We start from the raw sequence: 12,702 nt of genomic DNA on the forward strand, positions 1-12,702 counted from the left end.
TGACACTGCTGTGCAATTCTGGACCCAGTTCTATCCCTCAGCACCCTCCGTAGCACCTCAGCCTACCTTCCAACTGTTTCTGAGTACAGGGAGAGTCTGCCTAGGTGGAGACTCCCTTGCCACCAGGAACACTGCCAAAGACTATGCCCCACCCCTTCCCATACCTCGCCATCTGTGTTGACTCTCTAAACCTGCCCATTTCTTGAGAGGTTGCTCTTGACTGAAGTGAGAGACCTTTAACTTCTATCTATCCAAATCCTCAGGACCTCGGTGAAGTGAGTATCAGTACGAGGCATGTAGACCACCAGGTGAATGGTGACTTTGACCCCAAAGACTGACATAGAAACATTTCCAAAGCAGAGAAGGCATCGTGCCTCACCTGTGGACGTATGGTCACTACAGTCCACACATTCAGTGTGATTTTTCTATACCCATGAGTCAGCTTTGTGCTTCTGTACAGAAGTGTTAGAGACAATTAACTTAGAAAAGGTTGGTTGGGCTTCTGCTGCTTTGGATTCCAAGGGAAAACTGGGCAAGGCTCATGCTCTGGGCCCCTCACAGAAGCATCATATGGCCCAACAAACTGCTGATGTCTCAAGGCAAAAGCAAAGTAGTGTCCCACAATCCCCTTCACTGGTCTGTCTGTCGCCAGTGTTCTAAGGAGTTTCTCCAGGTCCCACCTCTCAATGATACCACCATCTCCCAGTAGTATCCTACTCAGAACCGTACCTCAGCACACTGGCCTTCGGTTGTGCCCATTCACAGCTCTACAGTTGGCCTCCCACATCACATGCTCCACCATGAAAACCATGGGCTGTAATTTTTTTGGAGTTTCATCCGTGATGAGGAGTGCAGTGCAGTGCAGTGTTGGCAGGATGTAACCCAACTTTTGGCAATGTCAGTGGTTTTTTCCTACCATCCTTCTCCACTCCAGTCCCTCCCAACCTCCCCACACTAGATAGGTAAGAAAGAAGGTTGGAGGGGGAAGGGGGTGTAGATCTGTCTAGACTTCTTCCTGCTGATTAGGGGTGTCAATTTGACCTTCATTGTTAGGATATCCAAGTTTCTTCTTTACATCTCTTTGCTTGCTCGTGACCACTTGACAAACCGCCATAGCAGGGGGAGCAGCCACAGCCTCTCTCGAGCCCCCAGAATTCCAAATGTAAACTATCTTCAGCTGCTGGGGTCACCGTGCCCCTGCCAGGGTGTGAGACAAATCATAGTCATCTGCTGTGGACAATCTGAACAGCCCCATGTCCTATACCTGGGATTAAAACAAAAATACATTCACATAACATAACTGGGCTTTTAAAAAAAGAAACCAATATTCTCACTACGGCGGGACACTTGTGTGGTGTGTTTGCATCCCTTGGTTAAATCCCCAGTACCAGAAGCTTAAAATCCACCTGTACTGTATTAGCCTTCCATGGCACGGTGAAAGGGGACTCATTTATTTTGCATCATTGTTTTACTTGACATCATTGCTCTGAGGCCTGAGGTAAAGCAGAGCCTCCATGTGGGAAACACGAGGCTGGCTCTTCACTGGGTGGTGTCTAGGAAGAAAAGAGAGGATCCCAAAACAAGATAAGCCCAGTAAAGTCATGTCCACAGTGACTTCTTTCTTCTGATCAGGCCCTACATCCTGATAATCCATCCATTGTTAACGGATACACTCACTAAGTCAGTGCCCTTTAGACCCAATGCCCTCTGAAAAGCACCGCCAACAGGACACAGGTCCTTCAACATAGGAACCATTGGAAACACTGCAGATGCAAGCCATACTGTGAGCTAAGCATGTGCTCTATTAACTACTTTGATATTGCTCTGACAAAATATCATGGCCAAGGCAACTTACAGAAGAAAGAGGTTTAGAGGCTTATGAAGAAAAGGAATCCATCATGGCGTGGAAGTGTGGCAGCCAGTGCCAGGTGTGGAGGCAGGAGTGGGGAGCCGAGAGCTCACATCTCCAACCACAAGTAGGAAGCAGAGAGAGGCAAAGTTCCATGCTCTTAAAGCTTGTCCCAGTGATATATTCCTTCTAGCAATGCTCTACCTCCTAAACCTCAAACAGCACCACCAAGGGAGAGCCAACTCTTAAAATACCTGACCCCATGGGGGAACATTTTCATTCAAATGTACAGGCCCAGCCTCTTCATCCTTATTATTTAAATAATGGCACATAGCCACAGTTTGCACTGTAGTTTATTAACCTAGAGGTGATTTAAACTGTACATGGACTACAAATTGGCCTCATTAAATATGATACCATTTCATAAGAGACTTCAGTGTCCATGGGCTTTGGTATATGGGGCAGAAACCAAACCCCAAAGGACAGCTGTGCGTTCAGTAGGCCGTGATCTTTGACTGCAAGGCTGGCCATTTCTTGGGTAGTTTACAGTGTCTTTCAATACGTGTTCGAGGAGCATCTGAATTGTCCAGCTCCTCCACAAAGGGCAGCCTCTTACAGAACTGATTGGCAATGTCCAAGGGTGTGATCCAATCATAATAAAAGATGCAGCACTGATTGCTGAAGGGTGGGCACCCCCATATGTAAGGCACTAATTTCATTCTTGCAGGAGACAGTACCAATGTCCTGTTTGTGAACAAAATGGCATTATATTTACTGGCCACTTAGGTCAGCTTGTTCCCCATGTTTCAAATTGTGGTTTTTAAACCAACAAGGATTCTGACATTCTCTCTAAGGAAATTCATTAACTTTTCTTTCCTGACATTTTTTTTTACCATTATAACATGTAATTCCAATTTTAAAACTAACTTAAAATTTAAAGATTTAACTGGAAAGCTGTTGGAGGACTCTGTTCCTCACTCCCTGCCACCAACCCCAACCCCCACCTCCCCAGGCCCACAAAACCCTTTCACTGGGTTTATTTTGACACTGGAGAGAGAACAAGAAAGCAGCTCCTGTAATTTCGTACTGTGTCTCTGTCTGTTGCTCAACCCAAGCCTTTAGAATTAGACTGGTCCTCAGCATGACTCAGGGAGCCTCACTGTTCCCTGGGAAACAGGTGACATGCCTGTGGCCCTCTCTCAGACTCCGCAGTCTTCACATGGCTACTTCCCCACAGCTCTACACCTCAGAGTGAGCTCATTCTTTGGACATGTGGGTAGAAAGTTGAGCTTATTGTCTTGAGTTTTTAACCAGTTTCTTGCCACCGTCCCTGTGATCCACACTTATTTACTCAGTCACCACCTTCCCCTGCCCCCCTCCACCCTGTCACTAACACAAATTTCCCAGGATTTTTTTCACAAATGGAGGAGAATTAAAACCCAATGTAGCATATGAAAATGGGGATAAAGTCACCAGTGTTCTGATGGGAGTCATGTGGTTCTCAGAGACTTGGTTTTTCCTCATTTATAAAGGTAGCCGGTGGATCGGTTAGGCGAGTGCTTGGAGTTTACCCAAGTTCTCACGGGACAAATACCAAATCAGGTCTTATTTGTCGAGCAGCTACTCCACGTTCTTTAATAATCCACAGAACACTCAGCAGAGTAACAGAATGAAGCAGGGCAATGCATGGGTAGATTTGACTGGTTAATAATTTGGCGTGGACTAAATTAAAACACTTAACGAAACGACATGCCTTCTTTGACTCTGCTCAGACCAAGCTGTCCAAGTAAACTCTCAAGTAGACTATAAACTGTCTGAATAAACTATCTTGTAGCTGGAAGAACCCAAACTTTGACAAGACGGGTGCTGTTGTGCTGGTAGCAGGAGTCCCAGCAAGAAATTCTGGTCCCCTTAACAAACAGCAAAAGGAAAACCCTAAAACCAACATTTGAATTCATGGCTAACCCTCTAAGATGGATATTATTAACAATGTGTGCCATCTGGTAACTTTCTGTTTTGAACACTCAACTCCTGCTAACCGAACTTCCAAAATAATTATTTTAAATTTATGTGGCCTCTAGAAGCCCATGGCCTTAATGAAGAGCCCGGCCACCCTGCCCCCATTACAGCCTCAGTTTTGATTTTAAATCAGAAGAGTCCATTTTTTTTTAGCAGTAATTTGTTGGAGTAGCTAAGAGGTTTCAAATGCTGTGGTTTATAAAAATAAAAACTAGAAGAAAAGAGAGGGGGCGGGGTGCTGTGGTGCCAGTTGGTGTTGCAAGCTCCAGTTTTGTGTTGTTCAGCACCCTGCCTGCAGCCCTCGGTGCCTGGCACATAGTGGGCACTTGATAAAAATGTAACTGGAGGCTTGCCCACAGACCAGCCACACGGCGGTGATTCAGTTCAGCTGCTAATGTGCTGCCAGAAGACAGGGCGGATGTCCAAAATCTAGGACAAACTCCAGAATATACTGTCAGTTGTGAGGACAGCTAATTTGAGGTTTTCTTCTCTGGGCCCAAGGCTTTGCTTTGTGAATTAATTCCTCCCGGGACACACACTAAGCCGCTGCAGTCCCATAGCGTGTGAATGAACTCTCCGTTCTGGTTGTATGGCACCGCTTCTGGTTGTGCTGCTGGGCTTCCTTGATCGTTCCTTTGACTTCGTGTTGATACGGCTATGGAAGCCGGTTGGGTTTGGGTTTTTGTTTTGTTTGTTTGCTTTTCATCTCCTCTCTTTTTTTTTTTTTTTTTTTTTTTTGGTTCTTTTTTTCGGAGCTGGGGACCGAACCCAGGGCCTTGCGCTTCCTAGGCAAGCGTTCTACCACTGAGCTAAATCCCCAACCCCTCATCTCCTCTCTTGTTTCTAGCCTTGTAGTGTTGATGTTTCTTTTGCACATCTTGTTTCTCCTTTATTAGGCAGTGCTGACCACCCTATTCAATGCAGATAAGGGAAAGAAGCTTATTTTGAACTTAGAAAATGGCAAGTTGCGTGGATAGGGAAGTATGTTATCAACATGAAGCCGGGTATCAGTGTTAGATCTGGAATTGGGAACTCTTAATTTAAAAGGTATAATGAAAAAAATAATAGATTGGAGGTGTGTGTGTGTGTGCGCGTGCGTGCGTGCCTGTGTGTGTGTGCTTCGGAGGATTAAACCCAGGACCTTGAGAATATGAGGCATCCCCCAGACCCTTTCTTAAATTTTTTTTTTTTGGTTCTTTTTTTCGGAGCTGGGGACCGAACCCAGGGCCTTGCGCTTCCTAGGCAAGCGCTCTACCACTGAGCTAAATCCCCAACCCCTTTTAATTTTTAATACTACACTGAAAAAAAGATTCAAAAAGTTAACAACTGCCAACAAAGAGAAATATGTTACAAGCATCATTTTATGCATGATAGACTAAAGAATAAAAGTTTAATGTAGAACATGTGTTCTTACAAGCCAATGAAAAAAGGGTTTTCTCAACCTCAAGCAAGTAAAGGCCATTAGTAGGTCATCGAAAAAGAAGAAATACACATAATGACAATGTGTGTTTAAAAAAAATCACAAGAGATCAGGAAAAACGATCATATGTTAATGGAAGTATGTTTTAAGTTAGACAAGGGCCTGCAACAACTTATGGGAGCTGGAGGGATGGCTCTATAGTTTAGGGTTGAGTTCCCAGAAGGGCACACTGCAGATCACAATCATTGATAAGTCCAAATCTAGGAGATCCAGTGCCCTCTTCTGGCCTCCATGGGCACTGCATGCCTATGATGGGCATACAGGCAAGCAGGTACACATACACAATTACATAAAAGAAAAAAATTTAAAGATAATTTAAGGGGAAAATTACTTATCTTCTAACCCACTCATTCAGCAAATATTTTGAGCACTTACAATGTATTCTTCTAGTTACTAAAGACTGAATTTCAAGTTTCAAGGACTAAATGTATATGAAGGAACTGATCAGGTGACTAAATGGTCATTTATGAGGATGCTACTGAATTATTACCATAACAAAATGCTAAAAGCAGTTTCATTTAAAGTTTAGTGCTTACGTGAACTAGAATATTCCATGTGGTAAAATGCTTGACAGCTACCAAATGTCAGTGTGTAAAGGCCCATGAATTAGCTTGCTTTTCTGTTGCTGTGACAAAGACCACGATCAAATGCAACTTGGCAATAAAAGGTTTATTTGGAGTATTCATTCTCCAGTACTCCAATACTCATTGAGGGAAGCCAGTGGGGGAGTTCAGCTAGGGCAGGAGCCTGGAGGCAGGAACCGAAACTGAGACTGTGGAGGAATGATGCTCATTGATTCCCTCCTTGGGGTGTGCTTAGCTGGCTTTTCCTTTCCACCCAAGACCACCTTGCCCAGAGGTGGCACTGACCATAGTGGGCGGGACTACATCACATCAATCATCAGTCAAGGAGATGTCCCACAGATGTGCTAATTCGATACAGGCATTTCTCGATTGAAGTCCCCTCTTCCCAAATGATTCTAGCTTGTGTTAAGTTGAGAAAAATTAACCAGTGCCCCCAAGACCTACTGAAGTGAGGGTTAGCTACAGACCAACAGGTCAATTAACTCCCTTGTTACTTAAAAATGCAAATGATTAGAAAAATATTCTAGAACTTTCAAAAATAAGGCATAATTTGATCATGGATTATCAGGTGCTTAAAATTTTTTCAGGCCTAATTGATTATCATTTCAAAACATAGGTTTTAATTGTTAACAATGGATTCTTGGGAGCAAGATACTGTGCATTTGCATGTTATAATTGATCCAGGCCTATCACGGAGAGGAAAATAGGATTTTTTTTCTATTATTTACAGTACTTAGCACTAAATTTAATGAGCATGAAAACTGAGAATTTAAGTTTAGAAGACATTATTTTTCAAGCTTTTTGCATCTATAATGCAAAGGTGAAATGTTGAAGGTCACCATATCCTTGTAAGCAGGATCATAACACCTGACTTCCAGTGTTACCCCCTATAGTTCCCACACGTCGTACAGATGCACAGTTATCCCAGTAAGGACCCAGGACAATACACTGGGGCCTGTCAAAGTGGGTGGGAGCTTCCCTCACATTTCTTGCTTTGTAAAGTTGAACTTTCTAACATTTTACTTGGAAAAAGGAACTCATGGGTAAATCACGAAAGCACAGACTATTGAAGGGGCCGTGGATAGAAAGCTAATGAAAGCATCCCTCTATCAGCCTATCCCAAATTATTCACAATACTATTGTAAAGTAATGTAAATTTGGAGGCTTGGCGTGTCCCAGACTTGATTGTCCCTCAACCCTCGTGTGTCTTCTTATTCTTTTCCCAGAATGTCGAGTGGTGAAATCAACTTCCTACACCAAAATAGCATCGGCGTCCCGCAGGGGCACAACCAAGAGCCCAGGACCTTCCAGGCGAAGCAAGTCCCCAGCCTCCACCAGCTCAGGTAAAGCCACTAAGAAACCTCTCAAGCAACTGCCTGGTTTCTGACGCAGCCGCAGCCGAGGCCGTGTGGAGCTAGAGCGTGAGGATCTCAAGCAGGCGTCGGTTCTGGGTTATAATTTTAGAATGTGTTCAAGCGGATGAACAGATTTGCCCAAGTCTAGCATGTTGGCTGTAAGGGAAAAATAATGAAACTTAGAAAAGCACGCTTAGTGAGACTCAGGAAATACAGAGTGGCTCCAAACGGAAGCGCTTCACCAGCTGCTGCACCTTCCACCTGGCTCATCTCTCTTCGGGGTCTAGAAATTTCCATTAGGGAACTGATTCTACTTGGGGCTGGCTTATGGAGGGTTTCCAGTTTGTCTTGGCTGAACCTGTTTTCTCATGCTTGTGACACTGGCCTGGGTTAACTTATATAACTTATATGGCTGTGGGGCTAAAAGCAATGATACTTAGTAAGGACCTGGGGAGGTATGCCACTGCAATGACCTGGGCCGGATCAGTTTCTGAATGGGCTCAGATGTTGCTGTTGGAAGTGCCTGTGTCTTGGGATAAAGAACATCTCAGCCTTGTTATCATCTCCTTTGATCTCTTTAATTAATTAACTTGTCTATGCATTTATGTTATTTTGTGTATTCATATATGCTCTTTTGCAGTTATCATAACTTTATTACTGTTTACAGCACTGTTCACCTATATATGAATTTAATTCGTTCCACTCCCCACTTTCTCTGAAGATAAACACAAGTCAGTTACGAGGTGTTGGCTTTTGGTCTCAAATGTAAAATCTGCTTCGTTATGATTAAAGGATATAAATGTTGAGATAGAAATTATTCACGGTAAACACACCAGCCTGACTTCATGATGAGGAGCTCTGTAAAATAGCTCAGATCTTTGGACCTAAGGGAGGCCTTTTCTGGCTTCACACTGGCCCAGAGGGAGTTACAGAAAGGACAGGGCCTGGCTGCCTCAAAGGTAACATTAATGGTCTGATTCTCTGAGATTCACATCCCCTTGTGAGACTCTTTATCTTCCCACTTCTCTGTAGTCAATTCTCAGAGGCTGGACACTTTCTCTAATGGTGAGAGAAGAAGCTGTCCTTTCCCCCACATCATAGCCAGTCAGAACTGTGGGCGGGCAAGAACATGGCTGGCACTTGAGGCAAGTTCATAGTTCATTACTGCTGAGTTTAAGCGTAAGCAGAAAGCCTTTTGCTTGGCACCATTCATCTAGATAGGATAGGCCCTAAAACACGACTTTCCTGAAGCACGAGACTTGAAGATTACAGCTCATGAGAGTTGCTTGGGAACAGATAAAGTTTGACACAATGATCCCCATTCTCTCAGGTGCTAAGGAGATGAATCTCTGCTTTAGCTGTCTTTTGGGGGACTTCAATCAAAGAGTCACTTGTCATAATCAAGCAACAGTGGGGAAGTGGTTCTCCACCTCATTACCACCACCTGAGAATATGCCAGGCGTATAAAGCCTTGAGCGCCATTTCAAGAATAAGGGCCTAAGTTTGAATACCTAGTACCCATATAACAACCAGGATACCCACATATGTCTGTGACCCCAACATAAGAGACAAATATGAGCAAGATTCCCAAGCCTGGTGGCCAACCAGGATTGTTGAAACAGACTAAGCGTTAGGGTCAGTGAGAGTAGGACACCTAACAGTCTTCTGTTCTGAACATGTAAGCATGCATGCATGCGTACATGCATACTCATACACATGTAGGGCACACACACACACAATATGTAGGCATATATGTCTGCACACATTCATGCTCAAACACATGTACATGATAGAGACACAAAAGGTAGGTATGCATGCCGGCATGCATGCTCATATACATGTAGGACACACACACACATAGTATATAGGCATGCATGCTTGCATACATGCATACTCATACACATATAGAACACACACACATAAAATATGTAGGCATGCATGCCCACACACATGCATGCTCATATAAATGTACAACACACACACACACACACACACACACACACACACACACACACATTACGTAGGCATGCACACTGCATAGGCATATGTACTGGTAATTTGGGCTATTCTGCTTTGTGCTCCCAGAGGGTTGTGCTTCCAGCAACCCACCCAGAGAATCTTTGGATCTGTGAATGAAAGACATGCACACATTATCCTAATTTTAATATGCCATATAGCTCAATGGCTGGGCACTTCTAATCCTCTGCCTACTACCCTAGGCCAGTGTCCACTTCCCTGAAATCTCACATGGCTGGTTGGCTTTATCTCCTGCAGGGCCTGTGTCCATCCGTTTCATGTTGATTTCTGCCTTTCCTCTCCACCCCCCACATCTTGGCCCACACAACTCTAAGGGTCCTGCCCTGTCTCCCTTTGCCCATTCATTGGCTGCTGGCATCTTTATTGATGAATCAAAAACCAATTGGGGACAAGGACCTTTAGTGTTTGGACACACAGATTCCTGATTAAATCAAAGCATTAGAACTCATCTCCAACACATATATGCTCATATGCATGCACACCACAGAGAAAGAGAGAGAGAGAGAGAGAGAGAGAGAGAGAGAGAAAGAGGGAGAGAAGGAGGCAGGGAGGGAGGGAGAGAGACAGAGAGAGAGAGAGAGAGAGAGAGAGAGACTATAATATGAACTGATTTGATTTAAATACAGATTGAGGGAGTTTAGTTTACCTTCATCCTGTTTCATAATATGGAAGGTCTGAAGAAATCAGATTGGCCTAACTTAAAACTGCATTGTTGTCATATTCCTAAAACTTGGAGATTTCAAAATGTAGACCTTGCCTTGAATCTCGTATAAGAACACATTGACATTAGGGCAGGAGATTTGTTTTAGAGCTTCTATTCCATGGAAGATAAATAGACAACTTTTTGTCAAGTTACATCTACTTTGTCGTGGCAAACATACAACCCAAGTGAACAATGAGGGAATGCCCCCCCACCTTCAGAAGTACACATCCTTAAGGGCAGTTCTCTCTGTATCTGTGGATTCTCTGTTGCCAGTTCACTCAATGATGGGTCAAAAATACTCAGGAAAAAAAAATTGCAACTGTACAGAATATGTAACTTACTCTAGGGGTTGTTATTGCCTAAGTAATGAGATTTAACCACTGTTTGTGTTATGTTTATGCCTTTACAGTTATTGTAGGTAATAGAGAGATTACTATATAAGCATCTAGGCAGAGGTCATACGCAGATGCTGTGCTAGTTTGTACAAGACTTGAATATCTATAAATTGCAATATTCACAGGAGGAAACAACCAACCCCACAAGACTGTGGAGAGACAACTGTATTGCCTGTGATGTCTAGAAACACTCATGGCAACAAGTGTTCACTCATGAACAGAGACTTTTGTGGAGGTCAGTGCTGAGAGCTAGAGATGTGAGGGAGAACATTCAAGAAAGAAAAGCCTCAGCCCATGAAACTCTCCTATGACTGAAGCACTGTTCCTGTATCGCCCAGGCATAAAACTTACTTATATCCGACTCCAGAAATCTTGGTCTTCTTATTTATGCTGTTTAAATTTTACATTTTTTACAGATATATAAAATATTTTATGCAACATATGCAGATAAGAGCAGAACCAAAGCTGGAGAAATGTAGAGAATTTTAATGAGCTCACTAGACTAATTTGGCAAGTTCTACTGATTTCTATCAGATACCTTCAAAAGCAAACTGCTAGCTATTAATCTTAGCTCCATCCTTTCTTTCAGTGCAGAGCCTCAACTGTCTATACCATAGGAAGGAGCATTTTTGCTTTGGGGCTCCAACAGAATTATTGAAGACAAAATTCACCAAGAGCCTGGTGGTTCATCTCTTGTGTTTCCAAATTTTCAAGTACCTAAAACCTATTCCCACAAGCATTCTCTTCTCACCTATTCAGCATTTGCTCCGAATGGGGTTCGTACTGAACCCTTATCATGACTTAATGTTATTTGGGGATAGCATCTTGTACCAACTGCCTTGTATAGTTCCTCGTTGTTAATGCCAGGTTAATTAGACACTTCTTGAGCATCTGCCTCATCCCAGCATGCCTTAGGCCCCAAGGAGACAACAACAATTAAACCACCGTCCTTGCTAAGAAACTCATTTGTATTCTAGTTGGGGTGGGGGGTGTATTCTAGTATGCTGTGCTAAGTGTCATGATGGCCTAGAGGATGGAGAGAACAAGCAAGCATCATTAACCCAGTCAGAGTAAGCTTCCAAGAGACTAGGATTTATAAATTGGGCCTGGGAGAATCTTGCTAGCAAGGGCCTGGAGGATACTTTCTCCAACTTAAATGGAGGCTTAAAGCATGAAAGTATAAGGAGCAGTTATCCGTCCAGTAAGGAACTGAGCTTGGTGGCACATGCCTCTAATTCCAACACTAAGGAGGCTGGAGCAGTATGAGTTTGCAGTGATCCTGGGCTACACAACGAGTCTTTGGAATGGAATTCTGCAAAGGTCTGGAAAACATGGCCTAGCTGAGTTACATGTCATATTGCACAGGGCCAGAAGGCATGTTTCCTGTTGTAGGTGTTAGAGGGGAAAGAGGACTTCAGAAGGGTTGTCAAGGGCTACAGCCGGGTCTCAACAGCAGTACCTAGACAGAACAACTCTATGTGAGGGGAGGGAGGTCTGGGGGCTCCTGTAGTGCCCCTGGAAAGAAAATAGCAGGACAGAACCGAAACTTTATTGGAAACGGAGGAAAACTTCCAAGGAATGTAAACCTATGAATTTAACCAGATGTGAGGATGACATCAACAGAAATAGATTCTGTCTGTCCAGGGTAGGGGTGCGGGCAAGTTCTCCTTAGGCATGAGAACTGTGTGGTGCTGTAGAAATATAAGGAAACATAAGTGATTGTTTTAGTATGGAGATTTGGACTAACAACATAGACCCTAGCATAGAGCAACTTTTTTAAAACAACAGAAATGTGTGAATCCTCTGCCCCCTCCAGAGATTTGCAGAGTTGAAAACAAAACCCTGAGGGACGTCTGCCTTTCTGAGAGCAGATTAGAGGAATCTAGAAAACCATGAGCGAGAAATAATAGCCCCAAAGGCAAGAAGACAAAGGTGGAGGAGAGATAGAGATGCCTCTGGAAACTACAATGCCAGGAGTTCCTAGGGCCACCAAAGTGAGGACACAACGAGGGAGTTCAAGCAGGCAAGACCACATGGCTCTGGGGTCTTGCCTGGGAATGTTCTCCATGTTTTCTTGATTAGGTTGCCCTGGCCTGGCTCTCCGGCTGAGGTGAGAGGAGAATACAATGCCTCAAATGGTGGGTAGAGGCTCAAAAGGACTTCTTGCCCTTAGCCCTGCTGACCCATGATGCTTGTGCTTAGCCCCTCATGATATCCACAGCCTTGGACCAGCTGTTAGAAACTCAAAACTTCTGTCATTTAACGTATTTGGTTCATGGT

At 43.8% G+C, this 12,702-nt stretch overlaps 1 protein-coding gene across 10 annotated transcripts in view; it reads left to right on the forward strand.

Moving 5' to 3' along the window:
• Positions 1 to 12,702, forward strand: part of Dclk1 (doublecortin-like kinase 1) — a 293,874-nt gene that overhangs the window by 197,144 nt on the left and 84,028 nt on the right. For all 10 annotated transcript variants that reach the window (XM_039103249.2, XM_039103254.2, XM_039103247.2 and 7 more), the window contains exon 5: positions 7,159 to 7,275. In XM_039103249.2, the coding sequence (XP_038959177.1) occupies positions 7,159 to 7,275 (117 nt within the window). The remainder of the gene's footprint in view (positions 1 to 7,158; positions 7,276 to 12,702) is intronic.

The sequence above is a fragment of the Rattus norvegicus genome, chromosome 2, assembly GCF_036323735.1.
Source record: "Rattus norvegicus strain BN/NHsdMcwi chromosome 2, GRCr8, whole genome shotgun sequence".
In the NCBI taxonomy this organism is placed as follows: Eukaryota; Metazoa; Chordata; class Mammalia; order Rodentia; family Muridae; genus Rattus; species Rattus norvegicus.